The 19,798-nt window shown below is 37.2% G+C and overlaps 1 protein-coding gene across 4 annotated transcripts; it reads right to left on the bottom strand.

Annotated features, from left to right (window-relative positions):
* Nucleotides 1-534: 534 nt before the first annotated feature.
* Nucleotides 535-19,374, bottom strand: ANAPC4 (anaphase promoting complex subunit 4). Of its 4 annotated transcripts, XM_027686626.1 has the most exons (28): nucleotides 19,184-19,374; nucleotides 18,483-18,588; nucleotides 17,288-17,420; nucleotides 15,979-16,053; nucleotides 15,825-15,851; nucleotides 15,677-15,721; nucleotides 14,139-14,223; nucleotides 13,650-13,760; nucleotides 12,987-13,070; nucleotides 12,641-12,727; nucleotides 11,888-11,952; nucleotides 11,753-11,795; nucleotides 11,564-11,640; nucleotides 11,306-11,406; nucleotides 11,177-11,228; nucleotides 10,836-10,891; nucleotides 9,644-9,690; nucleotides 8,667-8,723; nucleotides 8,451-8,507; nucleotides 7,785-7,878; nucleotides 6,485-6,582; nucleotides 5,933-5,994; nucleotides 5,801-5,839; nucleotides 5,613-5,714; nucleotides 4,471-4,548; nucleotides 3,589-3,759; nucleotides 2,293-2,416; nucleotides 535-1,912 (listed from the first exon to the last, which is right to left on the bottom strand). In XM_027686626.1, exons 1-28 carry the CDS (start codon nucleotides 19,289-19,291, stop codon nucleotides 1,697-1,699), a joined length of 2,400 nt encoding a protein of 799 aa, XP_027542427.1. In that variant the 5' UTR covers nucleotides 19,292-19,374; the 3' UTR covers nucleotides 535-1,696. The 4 variants fall into 4 exon arrangements, with proteins under 4 accessions (XP_027542427.1, XP_027542428.1, XP_027542429.1 ...); XM_027686627.1 differs by lacking the exon at nucleotides 19,184-19,374 and having other exon boundaries at nucleotides 18,464-18,583; XM_027686628.1 differs by lacking the exon at nucleotides 19,184-19,374 and having other exon boundaries at nucleotides 18,456-18,556.
* Nucleotides 19,375-19,798: the final 424 nt, after the last annotated feature.

Raw genomic sequence — 19,798 nt, 5'->3', positions numbered from 1 at the left:
ACACAACTGCTACTAACATAAACTTAGAAACTATTATAGGCAGGACAGATCAGATTTCTATATGCCCATGGACTAAAACGACTTAGCACAAACTACAGCAAAACAATTACTTCTAAGCCCTCCTGTGTGACAACTCTAAGTTAGACCAGAAGCAGAAGTTTCCTGGAAGAACACAAGGCCAGGTTTAAGCTGAGTGGGTTCTGCTATAGCAGCAATTTTTTATTAAGAGTTAATTGCTCTACACAGAAAATCACAGCACTTCTGAATGGGCACTTCTGGCCCTCCTGTCCTACAGCTTCATTGTGCCTTCAGCCATTACAACCTGTTAGCTGAGAATGCTGAACAGCAAGCAGCTTTCAAGGAGGCTGTTAGGAAAGGGAAAACATGAGTCTTTTAAAACTGAAAGCATGTTTACCACGGTCTCCCCCAAACAGTCCAAAACCTTCAGAAATCCACTTTAAAAAAGTTACTTAAAAATGGTGTCTTTCAAAACAAGAGGATAAGTCTAGTAATTGAGTTTTGCAGTGCCAAATAGCAATTTCAAAAGATTTATTTATTTTTAAAGTACAGAATGAAGTACATGCATAAGACTTGGTCCTCTGCACACAAGGCACACTCACTGTTCTGAAGGAAGATCATACATTTAGCAGCATTGTTCATTCAAAGAGATGAGTTTTATATCAGTTAAGAATGACAGCTAGTAGGGAGGAAGAACACATTTTAGATTTCTAAACACTATTTCTAGCTTCTACTGCTTAGCACTACATCATGCCTACAGTAATATATAAATTGCAAGCAACACAATTATGCTGGAGGCTGTGCATGACATACAATGCCACATCAGAATAAAAAATATATTCTATTGTAATTTTATATTACAAAAAATTCCAAATTCAGAAAGACTTTCAGGAACAAACTCACAGAAACTAGGCAGGCTGAGAAATGCAACCATTTGACAAATCATGCACACACAGACAAGTGCTGTGCTGAAGTCTCAAGAACTGCACAGACTGAAATGCTGTTACTGAGGACTGACGTTATCAAAAGAGCTTTCAAAACCAAGTATTTAAGTGACGATTGCTAAATTTTGTTGTCTAACTTGTCTTACACTGATTCACAATCTTAGATTTCGGTTCTACAGGAAGCTTCCATACCCATTACTAGAACACAAAGTCTGAGAAGCAAAGATTAGGCCTCAAGTTTTGTTCTTTTCATATACAAGTTTATTTTATAAGAGTATTTGGGACTGAACAGGCTAACTACAAAAACATCAGCTGGTATTTCTTTTTCTCCTCACCTACAAAAATGGCTAATAGAAAAGCTTTCAAAGAATTTTAGCTGACACCAAAACATGTGCCAGACAAAAAAGGGTCAATAAAGGTTCCATAGAACACAGTCTTAGCTGAGAAGCAATAGAGAATTCTGACTTGACTCAGCTGCTTCAGGAGATACAGGATCCATCATCTCAGCAGCCTGAAGTTGGACTATTTTCTAACTAGTTAGATGATCTTTCAAACGTATCACTCCAGTTCACCCAGGGACTGTATGAATAAGGTCCCTGCCTATTGTAGCAGCCAGGATGAGTTTGAACTTGTTATTAATATTTTCTGTTCATTCTTTGATACACAATTTCTTTCTGCCATTAAAAAAATATTTACAGTTCAGTCTTGTCCTCTTATTATTACCAAAGCCTATGTCAAGGATCCAGACCAGTTTCGTGTTCTTCAGTTTCATCGGGTAGTTCTTCAGCAGAAGCACCACACATATTGTCCTGGTTTTCTGCAGGCTGATTTAGCTCATCAGGTTCCCCAGTTGCAATCTGAGTTGTTTCTTCTTCCTCTTCTTCCTCAACTTCCCCATCATCCTCTACATCCATCTCAAACACCCTCACGTGGCGGAGATTTGAACTTAGCTACAGAGACATCAAGAAGTTTCTGTTAATAAATAAATAAGTAAAAGCACCAATACCATCTTAATTGTCACCCAATAGCTTTGAAAATAGCCTTTATCTTTGAAACAGGTGTATCCAGGGAATTAGCGACTTTTTATTGCTCTACAGGCTGAAATGTAAAGCAAGCAGATTTATTAACTTCTGTTAAAGTATTTCCATGTTGTTCTATGAGACAGGTATGACTGTATCCTGACACACTTATAGCAGATCATGAGAAAACAATCTATTTGTTTAAAAAAAAATAAAATAAAAGTTTTGATAACTCTTAAATTACCACTCTCTTCAGTCATAGCACATATTCTTTAATAGCTTATAGGCTTGTTCAAGGATACTGCACTTACCACACAGGACACTTTTCTAATGCCATTTACAGAAACATACTGAGCTTTCATATTCTCCAGCACTCTCCACTGATTCTCCAAGAAGACAGTACATGTGGGTATCTCACCACTCCGCTCATCCAGCCTGTACATAGCAAGGAAAGAAACCAAAGCCAGTACATAAGAAACAACTGCAGTTCTAAGAAAAACCTCCAGTTTCTTATGTCTAAGTTTCATCATATCATATGCAACAAGATGAGCATTTGAAACCAGCATAATGCTTCTACAGATACTCTAGACTGGGGGACCCAACTGTGGAGACACAGCATGTTTCAACTGAGATAAACACATTACCAGAAGGTGAGAAGTGTAAAGTCTGATCTTCCCACAAGAAACAGCTACAGCAGGAGGATGAGGATGGTTTTCTTTAAAACCTCTCCTCTCCAAGAAGAGTTGTTTCTGAACACAGTCCTGGATGCCTCTCCTGACAAAGAAGTTGGGCCTCCACGGCCTTTCAAAGATGCATCACTACAGTTCACTCCCACTCACAGGGACTCTGTGAAGATAAACCCTTCCTATTATAGCAGCCAGGATTAGTTTGAACTTGCTCTTTATGTTTTCTGTTCATTCTTCAATACACACTATCTTTGTGGCTTAAAAAAATATTAACAGGTCAGTATGGCTCTTTATTTTGAGGTAGAAATGCATCTTAAGCAAATCAACACAGAAAAATACAGAGAAAAAAGTAAAAGCAAGGGAGACACAGCAACTAAAAGACTGTATTTACTGCTTGAACTACATTGGTCTTTGTGTGTGTGTGTTCACTTCTCCAGGTGCTCTCTTCTCCCTGTGACAATGCAGAGAGAGGTACCAATTCTGATATTTCAAGGGTAAGCTGACAGTGTTTCTAAGGGTGACTACAAGGGGAAAGATGAAGAAATACCTGTGTATCCTTATTACAAGACAGAAGTATTTGAGCAAATATGCCAAAAACACCCTAAACTGAAGTATCCTGACCAGCAAAGTTAGCATCTTCTAAAGAAAGGACGATTTCTGATTCTACAGAGTGTCTTCAGTTGATCCTTGCATTTCATGACAGCCAAGTACACAGGTAGTATCAGTCTCAAAAAAGCAAAAACAATCCCCAAACCCCACAAAACAGTTCAGGAAGCTTCCATCTCCCCATCCTACTCTCCCTGGCACAAAAAGAGTTTGTCTTTAAAATACTTACACACACAAAGCATGAGTAACTGTACACAACTAGAACATTTTCTTAATATTTCTTAATTTTCAGATTTGCTCTAAGTGTTTCAATACCTTTCTGTAGAATCCCAGATGAATTTCCTATCTTGGTCCTCATCTGTGTATACTGAAGATAAGGGCAACTGAGCCAAGATTCTCTCCTTCCCCTCTTGCTCCACATTTTCTTTCAGAACTACAGTTACAGTTTCATCATCATAAAAGTGAGCATCCAAACAACTGTAGCATCTGTAGGAAAATAATTTAGAAAGCATCGAGGAATAAAAGGGAATACAGAACTAACATATTTTAAGGTAGAACAGCATTTATGTTAAAAAGTATTCAGTAGTTAACAGTGAGCTTTACTGTAAACGTTAAAAAAGTCAGTCATGCAGCTGTGACACTGAAAGCCATAACTGTGGCAGATTCCTGCATCATGCAGGAAAAATGATTCTGAAGGTAAAAAAAAAAAGCAACTCACAAAAAAAACTTACTAGCAATCTTCACATTTCAGATGAAATGTAAAAAACAGTAAACATAAACACCAAAGAAAATTTAGAAACAAATTGAAGGTACTGAGGGCAATCGCATCTAGCCTTTCTACATAAGGACAAACTTAGTCTGCCATATGCCTTCTAAGATGGCTACATTCAGGCATATCAATTCTTATCTTACTTCAAGAATATCACAGATATAAGCAACAGATGTTTCCAGCTAGCTTTTGCACATATGCTAAAGCTCTAGTTTTCAACTGCAAAACTAAAATTTACTTGACATTGAGATGAAGTGCAAAATAAGACTCCCACAACCCTGCAGCTTCATGAACCTGTGCCATTTCTTACAACCTGACTCACTCAGGTGAGTTAACTTTGACATTAATTTAATGCAAAATAAACAGTAGAAAACATGATCTTTAATTCAGCAATCTGCAATTCTGGAAGAAAAATTAAGTATACTGACCTGGAGTCTGAGCTCTCATTTATACTGTTGTTCAAGATGTTCCCAAACTCTACCGCAAGAATCCCGTTACTGACAGACCTGGAACAACAGTGTTAATTATCTTGGTGACTAATTCTTTTCCATTCATAGAGAATCCAAAATCTGTATCAGCAACTGTGGTACAAAACGGTGTAAGCCTATCTAAGCTTAGCACAATACATGGCTACATTCCAAAATCACATAACTGGTGGTTGGGAACCTTTTAAATTCTTCTGCTCCTCAGGAAAACATGACTAATGGAGTCAAATGGAAAACTGCATCTGGCTTATGGGATACAGTTCTTCTTTGTTGAACTCCTGGCTCAATTATCCTAGTCTCAGGTTTATTAAGTTACTTGTTACTCTACAGAAAAAGAGTTTGGATTGTTTTAGGTTTCAATGAGAGAGAAAATGTAAGTCACACCACTGGGCAGTAATTTTGTCATCAGCAGCTCTCAACTGGGAACACAAAAGATAGTTTCAACATGTGCTTTCCTTAGTAGTAAAACTGCTTTAAAAATTCCCACCTCATCTCAGTTTATTGTGTCCTCACAGATTATAAAAATGAGTATTTTACAAAGAGAAGTAGTTTTTCTTGTTTTTTAAACCCAGCTCATTTCAGCCATCCCACTGACAGAATGCAGCTTAAACAGTTGTATCAGTACAACTAGGCAGTGACAAACTGCATTGTGGACACAGAAACTCCTGAAGGTACACAAATCTACACCCCAAAGAGATAAAATCTATTTGATGCACCCATTTTTCCTAAAAGTATTAAATTACAGCCTGCAGGGGGTTAATCAAAGGCAAAGCAACACTGGAAGCAGGATTATCCACAATTTTTCAGAAGTTTGCAGATAAAAGTAGTTCTGTGCGGAGTAAAACTAAGCGAGTCTGATTTTTTCCTTAGCCTAGAACCATCTTGGGTCTTGTGATTAGATTTTTTGAGTCTAACACAACACAAACTCCTCCTGCACTTCCTAATGTACTCTTCATTTTCTCTAGTATAAAAGAAAGACTGTATTCATGCCACTCATTCCATCTGTTTAAATAGATCCAAATTGTAACTGTCTCTGTACACATGTGCCAAAGCTCACAAGCCACTCTTTCCCTCTTTTCTCTTACCTGGAAGTGTCAGTATGTCTCCTCAAAATGTGTATTTTAGAAATAGAATTTTCTAGTATGGTGAAGAGGACATAATGTATATTGGATGTTTTGTCATTCCACCTGCAATGAGGGGGAAGAAATGAAAATTTAGATTAAGTTCTAATAACTGGTAAACGACACAGAATAAGGAATAGCAGCATACTTACAGAAATGGTAGTTTAAATAACTGAGGTGTGGAATCTTCACTGAAAAGGAAAAACCAAAACAGTTTACAAAATGCTACTCATGCATGAGCTTTAGTTGCACGTATCTTTAGTTTCTTTTAGATAAAGAAATACCTTTGCGAAATTTTGTAGAGAGACAAGCAGACTGCTTGATGCACTGACCTTCCAATTACATCCTAACAAATATAAGAAAAACAGGCCATAAAATACAGGCAGTTATTCAAAATTATAGAGGTTTTTAAGACAAAAAACCCTCAACCAACTAACCAAAAACCCCTGAGTACACCTGAAAGAGAAATCCACCAATATTATACTGGAATAAACATTCCTAATGCAAACAATACTGTCACTTCATACACTTGTTTCACACTTCTTCATAATATTAGACTAATGTATTGCCAACTAACATCCTAATTTGGTACACAGCACATACACCAAGATAATTAAGATTAAAACCAGATCCCAATAAATTTGGGAACAGAAAATGTGAAACAAGAAATCCCCTGCTGTGCTCTCCCCAGCCAAAGGCTTGAGACATGCCAGCAGTGAAGTTAGACTATGCCCAAGTTGTAGGCACTCAAAGGCAAAGATTAAAGCATCAGGCCTTGCTAAGCGTAACTACTACCTTCAGTTGAGCACTACCCCACTTATAAAAACTAAACTTACTGCTGGCTTTTGTAAACACTGATCAATGATCCCTTCCATTTGCCTCTTGACAAAATGCAGTGATTTCTCAGGATAGTACGGAAACAGAAGTGGGCTTTCTGTAAACAAATAAAGAAAGTTAATTTAAAAAATACTTGTACCTCTATAAAAACCTATTATACCATCATTAAAGTGACAAACTGAAGTAAGTCCAGTGAAGAGTCAGTAAGATGGTCACAAGGCTAGAGCACAAACTTTACGAGAAGAAGCTGAGGGGGCTGAGTTTGTTCAGCCTAGAGATGCAATTGCTAATGCAGAACCACAGATTGGTCTCTTCAGTTGCCTCAATGATAAGCTGCAGAAGAAATAATTTTCAAAGCTGTACACAGGGAAAGAAGAAAATATAAGGTCATAAGCCCCAGCAAGGGAAATTCCAGTCAGATATAAGGAAAAAAGTTTTCACAAGGATGGTTAGTCCAAGCATGGAGCAGGGTACCCAGAGAAGGTGGGGTCTCTATCCTTGCAGACATACAGGACTTGACTGTACAAACCTTGAATAACACAGTTTATCTTCAAAATTAGCCCTGCTTTGGGTGAATTAGATGATAGTCTCTGATTATAAATTTTAACTCAAGTAACTCACTGGATTACAATATGAAACTAGACAAACAACTGAGAAATGAAGGTCTACCTGCTCCTTCCACTTTTCTTCACAGCTCTTTCAAAATTGCGAAGATAGAAGAGCATTTACCCAAGAGCTAGAAAACAGTTGTCAAAAAATATCTTGTATTGAAATAGGCAGAAAAAGGCAACTGTGGCAGATTCTATTACACAGCTTACGCTGTCAAGGTTTCACAGTCTATGGTTTCTAAAGGCAAACAAGAATCATTTCCACCATCAGCTCATTATAGTCTCTTACTTCTTTTTCACCACTAATAAACAAAATAATCTCAGATCCCAGTGAAAATGAACAAGTTTGGACACTTCACCCAGGTACAACCGAAGCATAACTATTATTTTCTTGAATTGGAATTAAGATATTCTAAAAAAGACATCTTCTAGGATTCCTTCCAAGCCAACACTTCAGAGATTGGTACAGAAAAATAGGGAGCTACTAATACCTAGAAAATGGTAATAAACTGGATAAGCAACTACCTAAAACCTGTGTGAAATAACAAGGCTTGTTTATTTTATTCTACTCTGATGAAGATTAGCACTGCAGAAGTAACTTGTAAGCATGAAAAAAAAGATTACTCTTCTACATTGGTTACATTCTATATATATCTTTGATTCACTTTTATTTTTTATGAAAGCACATTACCTTTAAGATGAGTACTACTTTTAAGGAAGTTAAACCACTGGTTTCCCTCTGTATTAGGTGGTGATACAAGGTCATCATCTTCATCTTTCAAGTACTAGAAAAGAGACAGACACTTTCAAGACTGTAATTTAAGAATAAAGAACATTAGAATTCACCTCCAACATTGCCCCTAGCAAGTGTATTAGACACTCCCTGTTAAATTAACATGCCATAGTCTTAAAACTAGATATTCCACCTCTTCTAGAAACAGTAAGAAAAATCAACTATCGCCCAAGATCATATGGTGATATTTCCATGAGAAACTAATTTTTAAATCAAGTCTAATTTAAAATGTTTTGAAATCCAGTGATAAATGCCATAAAGACAACAAATACATTTCAGTTTTACTGAAACTGGCTTTTACAGTTTTACTGCCGCTGGCTGCAAAGAAGTCTTGCCATTTTCCTAAAAACACAACATGCGCAAGGTGAAACCGTAAGGCACGTTTTTAAACACTACTTTTCCTAATAACAGGGGGAAACAATTAAAATGTTCTCTTTTACCATTATCAATATGTGCAACACAGAGCACAAGGGACAGGGAAGAAAAGGGGACACAGTTTTAAAAGCTTCTCCATCTATGAATTTTCTCATTTATTCTTTTTGCATCTATTCCTTAGTCCTTTACCTGGCCAACTCTCTCCACATTGAAATATTTTCCTTTACGATTGTAAAGTTCTGGTGCCTGAAAAAATAATGCAAACAAATCTATTATTTAAACACAAAGTTAATAAGAAGTAGTGAAAAAAAAGATGATTGAATTATTTTTTATAACATTTTTCAAACAGTTCCTGGCAACAAAAACACAGTCAGATGCTGTACTTTGAAAACCAGTATCACTTACCTCATTGAAGTGTTCAGTAAGAAAATCAGCAACAAATGTGATATCTTTTTGAGTCATCTAAAAGGAAAAAAACCAAACCCAAAACCAGTGAGAAAAGCAAAGGGTAAAAAATACACTTCAATGAGCACAGAACACATGTTCTACAGGCTGCACAAACACAGCTCCCTCAGCCCATTCTCACAGGGCAAGTGCTTCAGCCTCCAACCTGCTTGGGAGCCCACTGCTGAACTCACCCCAGTCAGTTTTATACAGGAGGGCCCCAAGCTGGAGCAAGTGTTCCAGACGCAACCTGACGAGTGCTAAGGACAGTAACTACTTCCCTTGACCTCCTGGCCATGCTCTTGTTAGTACAGCCCTTGTTACCCCTGGCCACCTTTGCTGCCAGGGCACACTGCTGGCTCACACCCAGCTTATACCCTGTGACATCCACAGATCATCTCAGCAGAGCTGACATCTTCCCAGGCAGCTGAGGCCCAGCTGAGCAATAGCAGGGGGTTACCCCTCCCCAGGACAGAACCTCGCATTTATACTTGCTGAACTGTGGGAGGTCCACACCCCACCAGCCTATCTATTTCCCTCTGGAAGGCACCTCTGCCCTCAAGCAAGGGCAGTGTGACGGTGGCTGCAAATCCAACGCAGGCATATTCCATCTCCTCTACCAGGGCACTGGTAAAGATGTTAAAACCCCATTCTGGTCAATTTAGTCATTTAGGGTATATAAAGAGCTGCTATACACAGAGGCCTTGCATTCACATACAGTGCACTAAAAACAGTAGTATTAACAAAGAAAACAGAAAAAGTAATTCATGCAAGACAGTATATTAGTGTGAAACTAAAGGCATCAACTTTATCAAGAAAATAACACAGACGCTATCTTTTTAAGTTTTGGAACAGAACAAAACCAAACCTTTAATTCTGCTTTCCAGTTGAGCAGAATACAGACTACATCAGCATTTATCAGAAAATGTTACTCCTACCTTGTTCAGCTCTGGAAGCACATGATCTTCTGACATCCTCAACATGGCTGAGGGAAAAATTATATTCTTATTGTATTAATACTATTTTCCTAATATTCTTAATTTCTCATGTCTATGTAACAAGAGATTGCCATTAAAATATATTAATTCATCAGAAGCAAGAGAGTCTGGAATGAAGAATTACAAATTGAGACTGAAATTAAGCCTCACTAGTCCCACTAGCTTACAATACAAATCTTGTAGAACTTTTATCTTTAATCTTTTCCAACTGCATTCTACCCTGAGATGAAATTATTATAAAAAGGGTTCATAAGAATTTATTCATGTACATACTAAGAGTAGTAAAATGGGTATATATAAAATACTGTCATGCTCAGAATCATGTGTTTGAAGAGAATTACACAGAAGTAATTTTAAATCAGCAAGGCTTGGATAAAATTCTCTGTTTAGTTTCAAAACAAGCAAATAACAGCGAACATAACACAGAACTCCGATAGTTCTGCTTTCTGCAATTTTTAAAATTAGAATTACTATATTCCTGCTAGTAAGGGCTAACAATGCATTTCTGGTGCTTTTACAGTATCTGGTAAGACCACTTAGGTTTTTTAAAGGAGTCAGTTAAAAGTTACAAACTTATTCATAACCACTTAATAAAAACAGGCAGGTTAAAATACAGCATTCTGTGCTTCCTTCTAACATTTTCTCTGCAGCTACTCAGACACAATTGAAGGTGGCTACCAAGTGCATCCAGACATTCAGAGACTGTTTACTTCTGTGCAGAACCTTACAGCTACCCAGGCTGTCACAGGAAAAAAGAGCAATTAACAGAGTAAAGGAGAATCAGACTATACTTCAGATTTGGTGTAAACTAAATAAAGTCCTTTATTTTCTCCAAGTCAAGACCAACAAATTGCTCATGACGCAGAAAACAGTTTGGAGCAACACTGCAGGTCAAGTATGTACAATACCCACTCCACACAATAAGTTCAATCAAGAACTATCAAGTTTATGATCTATGTGTTTAATATTATAATTACTCGTCTCATCAACTGAATCCTTTCAGATGTCCAGAAATTTTCTATGATAGAAATAAATAGATGGTTAAAACTAAGATTGGCCCGATTACTTGCCAACATTTCGATGCTTACAATATAAAACAGACACTGGATGATTACTACGTCATCAAGCTTACCAACATACAGCCACCGAAAAAACGCCTTGAAGTTTTTCATACTACTGTCGATAACTCTGAGCAAGAAACAACAAAAGAAATTACAAGACCTAAATGTCACAAGCTGCTCCAGGTTTAAGTCCCATCTTTACTACAGAAAGGCCTACAAGCACTATCAGTTTTCTTAAAAATGCCCAGTGCAACCTTTCAAGTAAGACTATTCCTGCAGTGAGACAAGATCAAAGCCCACCACCAACAGAGGAGCCTTGTTCTTTCAACCTCCTCTATTCCCAGCTACATGCATCCCCTTCAATACAAAACTCATAGGAATGTTTTCTAATCACTCCAGACTTTATACTTACTGAAGTAGCTCATTTGCCTTCAGGATGAAAGAACCAACAGCAGTAATAGCCTCTGCAAAAGAAGCTAGCCATTATTATCAAGCTTTCAAAAGTGAAATCTGATCAGGTAAGTAGCAGACACTACTGCACCTTCAATTCCAGATGCATCTAATCCCAAAGACTCATATTTTTGTTTCCATAAAGCCATTCCTTTCAATTCACTCAAGTGGTATAACAGAGCCTCAGAGCCACTAGAAAGGAAGAGGAAAGAAGTATAATCTTTTAGTCATCCTTTGGAAATTCATGACTTTGCTGCGTGCTAATGATAATAGCATGATAATGCTATTATCATTTATTGTGCAAAATGCATATATAATATGCCATTTAATCTATAATTCTGTGACTTACCTCTGCAAATGACTTATGACTAACTTCTGTATACTGGAATAGGAAGACTCTATGGACTGACCAAGTTTTTTTAAACCCTGTTAACAAACAAATACAAGCATATAATAATTTTCTGTTAACTTACCAGAACAAAGATTAAAATACATTGAAACAAATTGTTTTAGTATGTTTAAAAAAGTATTAACATACCTTTACTGTCAGCTGGTTCATTAGTAAAGCCTGAAGTTCCAGACTGAAGAAGGTGGGGAGAGAACCAAATATGCATTTATTCTGTGTTTCTACATCAAGTGCAAATGCATACTCAGATTAAACAACAGTAACTACCTTGCTTTGCCCCATAACAACAGCTGCATAAACTCATCCTGAACAGAAGTGGTTGTATTCTTTTCCTGTCAGTTAAAATGATTGAAAGATTGGTAAAGAGATTAATTCCAGGCTACCAAATTATCTCACAAACACTTCAATTAAAGTATATCGGAGGACCCACCCATATCCTTGAACGTTGAAATCAGACTACTGAGCACTGAAAATTTTCTAGTATTTTAAGTTTTTTTAATTGTATTACCCAACAAAAATTCTAAGCAGTTTACCATCACCAAAAATCTATTTTAAAAAAATAAATCATATTATTCAATTAACTTCTGTCCATGGGCAATGAACACAAAATTTAAGTAAATCCAAGACCATCTTAATCATGGATGTTATACAAGCTCCACTGAACTAGGCTGTAAGTGTTGTTACTCAACATTTACAGTAATCAGTTTAACAATAAATAATGTACAAAGAGCATAACCTTAAATAGAAACCAACTAATCAACAGCTGGGCAAGCTGAAAGCCTCACTTTTGAATATCTCAGAATAAATAAAACGAAGTATCACAATACAATCATGTTTGATTGTACTCATGCATCTTCAGCATCAGAGCACTTTGACACACAACAGCTTCCAGGTTGTCTCTCAACTTAGAGACTGTTATCTGGAGGCATTATGCTTAAACATTAAGATATGCATTACGTTAACATGAAAAACAGAATTACTTCAAAAGTTTTTCCAAAAGAATGGTTAATCCCATAGTACCTGTACAAACTTTGTGAGTCGTGAGTCCATTTGCATGAGTATTTCTTCCCACGCTTCACACATGCATGTCAATGACAACTTTATATACTGTAATACAGAAACAGATATTAGTATTATTTCCTTTCTCCCCTTAAACATCACACTCAATAACTGAATGTTACAATACAAAGGGAAGAGATACTGTAGATCTTATGTAAAATTTATTATCAAATTCCAAGTTAGAGCTCTACATTTTCTTAAAACCAGCTTAAGCATCCTACTAGAAAACATTTGATTTTACTTGCATTAAGAATATCGAAGCCTGTAAGAACTGTGATAGTAAAAGAACAGAGTAACATGACTGTACCTGTAACAGAGTTGAAATGTGAGTAAACTTCCGGGCCATTCGAGTTACCTCAGGTAAGTAACTTGATAATAAACTAGTGTCCAACTATAACAAATGAAACAAGCAACAGTTAACAGATGATTTGTCTTTTAAAAAATTCTAGATTCCAGAAATTAAAAAACAGATTGAAAGGACCCACCGAAAAACTGCTAGCTTTCATTCCCTTTAAGTTGATTTTAAGAGGAAAAGATATTTAATTCAAAGAAACAATAAATATTTTTAATTCATCTATAAAAACTCCTGATAAGTTTTCTCATTGTGGAGTTCTAACAGAATAGTTTTAAGGATGACTGTTCTAGATAGAGGGATAATGAAAAGCATTGCTGTTATGCCTTTGTGTGCTGAATGAAGAAAATTTGAATAACTGTAACTGTAATTGAATAAATGAATGTTATTTTAAGAGTAGGATTTTAAAATAATGCCTCAGATCATCACCGTCAGTCTTATGAGTGAAACTATACTAACATCATAAATCCAAAAGCTAAACTGGGATAAATTTGAGAAAGGTTAGAAATAATAGTTTGCGGGGTTTTTTGCAAACAATGGAAAAGCAATAAAGCTACCCGAATGCACTTTACAAAGCTGTTTTATTTTTAAAGAACATTTTAAGATTACTTTACTTGCCTGAAAATACGTTATCTCTGCTTCACTGTCTGAAGAATTTCGTATCTCTGTAATAACTGACAGTGATTTCAAATCACTAGACAAACACAGTCCACGACAAGAACCTGCCACCTAAAGGATTCCAGTTTAAAAGTTAATAAAATATTGCATTTCCTCTAAGATGTACTTACTGCTCTAACACACTGACATACAAAGATGATTGCAGTCAACAACATATAAAGACAAAGGGTAATTTTCAGCTACTACGCAGGAACAAAACTACTCTTTTTATTGTGAATTAACATTGAACTTTGCTTCATGTAAAACAAGATGTTAAATTTTCCAGTTAAAATGGCTTTTCATCAATAACCAATAACCAATTAACTAGTTCCTTTAAAATTCAGTAACCCACTCTCACTTATGCATAAGCCTACATATGTATATTTTCACTCAATTCAGCTGAAGTTTGGTATTCTACGAAGAAAAAATATGGAAAGGAACGGAACATACCCCATTTACTGTAGCAATCTTGAACATTCCATACGCATAAATCTCAATAAATCCTGAGCTGCCACCAAGGACAAGAGCATTAAGCCTATTAAAATAGAACAGTGTGTTGATAAGCATACTGAAAGAAATTCAAATGCATACAGATATAGCTCTTAATACTTATATACCAGCCCTTTAATAAATGTTCCTCTAACAAATCACTTCAAAAAGGAAACACTGTGCTACTGTCTATGATCCAAGAAATCTAAAAGCAAACAAAAAATTAGCTTGGATTTTATTGATAAAATCTCCCTCTAACATTTACAGTATCAATTATGACATTTAGTGAGAGAATAGGGAAAAATAGTACAATTTAGTCACAGAGTCCTTTTTCACTAACTTTATACCTTCCAGAAGAAAAAAGTAACAAGTTTCTAGCTACAGTCCACCTACCAACACAGGCTACAAAGAATTCTTACAAAGCTGTTTTGAGTTTATCCTAACTATATGCAGAGTAAGTTGGCCACAGTCACTCAGTGGCTCCTCAACAAAACCTCAAAGGAAATAAGCATTTGAAACGAATGCAACAGCAATAATAGCCACAGAAGTAACAGCATCAGAAACAGAAACCCAGAAATACCAGAAAATTACTTGCAATTTCTGCCTCTTACACACCCAAATATGTTGAAGCAGAATGTTTCAAGAAACATTCTGTCTGAAGACAGAACTTGGCAAGGACAGTATCTGAAAAACGTTTGGTTTGATTGATTGAATGTATGAAGAGAGCATGGAATCCACAAAGCTCCTACACTACAGACAGCCACATCTCTCTCTCAAGCAAGGAAATCCTACTGTAGGAAGAGGCACCAAGTCTTAAAAAAGTAAATCTTGTGATAGACAAAGATGTAAATTTTGATTTAAGGAAGATGATTCTCAGTGGTAAGACTGTAAGGAGCAGCAAAAACCAATGGAAAACAAGGCACAGACATTAAGTGCCCTCCTCAAAACAGCACCACAGTCACTGCACAAAGCCAGTCTCAGTCTGCTAAACTACACTTCCTCCACCTGCTCCTGGTGTGTGTCCTAATAACAGATGTTTATTCTAAAGTAACACTAATATAGCTGATTTCAGAGCTAATGTTAAGTTTAGCTTTATCACACTCACATAAACCCCCAGGAATTCCCTGTCTATAACAAGCATCCACAAATGCCTCCAAGACCAGCTTCAGTAACATAAAATAGCCTTCAAATGCATGCCAGGGAATCTTCTAAGAAAAAGAAGATATGGCACCAACAGCAGTTGCTGATCAAGTGCCTTATAATCTCTCTAAACTAAGGGGGAAAGGTGTAAACTGATGGAGACTTCTTTTTTAACATATTCTTTGAACTTTATCTTTGTACATGAAAAAAAAAGACATTCCATATAATTTCTCCAGAATCCTTAAAAACAATTATTAATAACTTCAAAGTAAATTCACTTATGCATTATTTTATACTTTTGAAGACCCAACCAAACAAAAAAAAACCTCAGCAAACAACAATGCACAGATGGATTTTACCTGACATCACCCAGAAGCTTCATAATCTCATCTGACTTTTCCTCACTGAAAATACAAACCATGTCATTAGGGCTTATGTAGTTTGTCTCAATACCACAAAACAAAATAAAACAAGAAAATAGAGAGCTATAAGATGACAGTTTCTTACCTGAAAATTTTTGCAGTGGTACTGTAACTGAAAACAAAATAATTACCGTCAATAACAATGTTTGGACAGCTGTAGAGCACTAAAGATGAAGAACTGAAAGGACGACAGCAAATGGCAAATAGTATCTTCTCAAGCTTACTAGTGTAACACTTACTTTTTTGGTAGTGCTGGTAATTTAGGCAAAAGGAGGTTTGATTCATCCTCAGCATTGTAAAAGGAAGTGAGAACACTGAAAAAGAAGCAACACTGTCTTTACTACCCAAGCTGTAAAAATGAGAAGAGACTTTCTTTTTAACTTCAAAGTTAGAGCATATACTCAATACATCATGTATATCAGAGCTACAAATATCAGTGGGTAATCCCTTATGGGACTTTTAATAATTTATCAAGTGATCAAATTAATAAAAGAACTCCGAAATTTTTTTATTATTTTCACTGAAAAAAGTTTGCGTCTGCTGGCTTGGAGGCTTGCCACCAAAATCTTTCATCATCTCTAATGCAGTTACTGACAGAGGATTTCTGTTTAAACTCTGCAGTACAACCTACCCACACCTCAAAACTGCTAAAGGCACATTGCGGTGATAGGAACATTAACACACAATACTTAATATCACACCTTAGACATGCCAGAAGGATGAGGCTTCCCCATAAAGAGCTAAGCCTATCCCCATCAGGAGAAGAATGTTAGAGTGATTTAAGATGCAGTTATTTTCATGCTATTTTAAGACTGGTGTTTTCTGGAGGTGGGGGGGAAATCCCCAAGTCAGGCTTACAACACCTCCCTCTTTTAAATAAATGTTTTATTTAATTAATTTCTTGCACTACAATAAGGTGCACATCAGAGGTTTCTGTAAGACCACAGAAATAGGGATCATGATGTCCTCCAGCTCACAAGTGCTGCTGAGAATTGTTTAATCCCACTGAGCTCATGGTCACTAGAGACAAATCTGACTTCCTGAACAGAATTGCCAATGGGGTTGGATGTAACACCAAAGACACACCATGAAAGACGCAAACATCAAACCAAAGATCTTGAAAACACAGGTGAAGAAATATTTCAATATAATTATTCTAACAAAATAGAAGAACATAACATTACTACAATTAGTTAAATGAATTCATTGGTACTGACATTAACTGTATCAGAAGTCAGGCTGTACAAACTACCACTAGATTAAGCAGCTCTCAAGAGGCAGGCGCTCAAGATTAGGTTACACATTACATTTCAGCATGAAGAACCATAAGATTAAGGTATCAGCACTAAAAAGAAGCATATGAAAAATGTCTATTCTAAAAAAAACCAAAAAAAACCCAGGAAAATTTTACCCAAGTGGTGAAAAAAAGCCACAGCTAAGGAATTTTGTATTATTTTATATGAGTGCTTCTAACACACTCAGTATAAATTATTAATAAGGTGGGCACTACATAGCCTGTAATTCACTTCTAGATTTTTTCAGACTCACCTGCTTTCCTCAGTTACTTCCATCCAATGCATGTATGTAATAGATAAGTCCACAGAGAAGGAGTGCAAGCTTTCAGGTTTTTCTACATCACACAGAATAATCCGCTTGGTATCAGCAAGGCCAAAAGCCAAAACTAGAGAAAGAAAAATAAAATGTAAATATAACCAATGTGCAAAACTCTGTATTTTACACTGCCCTAGAAAACCATGTGCCTTCAAAGCCAATTACGGGACAGTTTTCTTGGTCTGTTTACAGTCCTTTCAAACTCTCATTTGAAATCTGCTTATTAAGGTTTGAACTCCTGTCATGTTTTAGGTGGTAAATTTAAGGCAAAGGCCTGATTTCATAATTATTTACCTGCATGTTGAACTGAACATGCTTATAACACTTCTAACAACAGTTCTGATAAAGTAGAGGCTTCCAATTTTGCAAATTTGAGGCCAATATTATACATAAAGATTGTGCACCAGAAAGGTTTGGGTTTTATCGCAACAGAAGTTAGGACTTACTGAGCAACTTTTGCATCACTTTCTTCATCTCTAATAGCATATGGCAAGCACAGGTTTCTGTACTTATTTCCTTGTAATCGCACATAACCAGCTTAAAAAGAAGTTTCTTAAACTCCTCAGATGCTATCAGAAAACAATGTAGGTAGTTTTTGCCCACATCATGAAAGAAGACTGTTCTCATTCTCCAACCTCCAATGAATCAAAAATTAACTAATTTCCAGCACAAGTCTATTAAGATACTAATTTCAACATTATTTCTGTTGATAAAGGTGTTTCTTCCTCTGGTCTATTATGAGAGCAATTTTAGCCTCTGAAGTTTTGCCTCTGCCAAATAAACTGAGCTCTTCATTCAATCCTGATTAGACAGCCAACCTCTTTCTCTCCCAATAAACTTTGTAGTTCATACAAAAATATTCCGCTTATTTAGGAGGTTGAAGTTTTGCTATACCCTGAAAAGCAGTATTTTAGATGTAAATCTGTCTTGCAAATCTTTCTTGCAGTTGCATTCAAAAGTGTTAATCTCTCTATTACTGTGAATGAATCTACATAAAACTAAGCCATCCTTCTCTTCAAACACAGTTAACTTGAAAATTTCCTTCACAGATAAAAGGTATCATCACCACAACATTCACGATTTCCCATGGGATTTTTTATTGTACCATGTCACCTTGTATACTTGACATTACTTTTGCCATCCGGTCTCCAAGCAAGAGCGGTCACTTCTTTTCCTGTATTTTCATTTGGAGGCAAACTCCACACTCGTTGAAAGTTTGCAAGCCGATGAAGTAAAACCTACCAAGTAAATACATTGAAGACAAACTTAAACCACATTCTCCCATTAACACCATTCTGTAAATCACTTCAAGATGCACTTTTTTAACCAGTTTTTAATAACTCGTGTTGTAAATACCACCTACTCCTCTAGCAGATGATTCACTCCTATGTTCTTTTAGAAGGCAGCCCACTGTTTACAGCACTACAGAGAAATAAGCTGAGCCTTGAACAAGGATAGAAGCCAGTAACCATTGTCTCTCCAGCAGACAGCCCGAAAGCACAGCAGTCGTCTTCATGCATGACCACATGCAAAAGCTCCAAGAAAAAAATTCTTGACTATAGATTTAAATACGAAATTTCACGTGCTTTAAAATCCCACAAATGCAGACAAGGAGCGCATCACGAGTAAATTTGTCTGGAAATTAGACTGTAAAAAGGGAAGGGGCACTAAGAATTAAGAAGCTTGATTTAAAAAAAAACCCTGCTGTTCCTAAATGCTTGGCCAGGGTCACAAGAGTGATGCCACAAGCAGCAGCAAAGGCATCCGGCCTGCAGGGAGAGGCAGGGCCCTCCTTCCGGCGGGAGCCGCTGTTCCCTCGGCCCCCGCACTCACCTCCCCCGCCCGGTTGGCCAGGGCGATGAGGTCCCTTTTGGGGGACCAGCACATGAACACGACCTCCTGCGGCAGCTGCTTCTCGCCCACCTGCCTGAAGGCGGGCATGGCTGCGGGGCTCCCAGGGCTCCCCCGGGCCCTTCCCGCCCGCCGCCCTCCGCTCCCGCTTCCGGGGGCGGCGCTTCCCGGCGGCGCCGAGCCGGGGCGGGCGCAGGGGGGCGGGTCAGGCTCCTCCTGCTCCGCCCTCTCAGTAAGCTTACTAAATACCATTTTTTTTCCTAGCCTCTTTTCCATTTGGAGAAAATTTTTTTAAAAACCCAAAACCATTTCTCTGAGAGGACTGTAACTAACAGAGCTTGGTTTCCCAAGAATTTTACCTTTCCATCACCTACTCTCACTTTCTCCCTTGCCCCAGGTCCCCCAATACCTACCACAAAACCACAGCATCCACCAGTGCCTCGCCTCTCAGCAGTACTCCCCTGAACGTCAGATTCCCACCAAATCAGACAAATAGCCAATCCTAAACACACAAAATTGTTACGTTATACAAATACATGGTAAGGGCTGTGGTAGTTCCTTAGGTTGGGGTTTTTTTTTTGGTGCCAGTAACGATGT

Source organism: Neopelma chrysocephalum, unplaced genomic scaffold (assembly GCF_003984885.1).
Source record: "Neopelma chrysocephalum unplaced genomic scaffold, ASM398488v2 Primary Assembly neopelma1_71, whole genome shotgun sequence".
Lineage (NCBI taxonomy): Eukaryota > Metazoa > Chordata > Aves > Passeriformes > Pipridae > Neopelma > Neopelma chrysocephalum.
The sequence above is the reverse complement of the archived record's forward strand: the minus strand, read 5'-3'. Positions and strand labels throughout refer to the sequence as shown.

Excerpts from the sequence above, each read along its gene's own strand:
- ANAPC4 (XM_027686626.1), bottom strand. The coding sequence starts at position 19,291 with ATGCCCGCCTTCAGGCAGGTGGGCGAGAAGCAGCTGCCGCAGGAGGTC. Across the intron at positions 5,995-6,484 it reads AGTGTTTACAAAAGCCAGCA|GATGTAATTGGAAGGTCAGT; the intron begins GTAAGTTTAGTT and ends TATATTTGTTAG. Across the intron at positions 1,913-2,292 it reads TTAGAAAAGTGTCCTGTGTG|CTAAGTTCAAATCTCCGCCA; the intron begins GTAAGTGCAGTA and ends ATGTCTCTGTAG.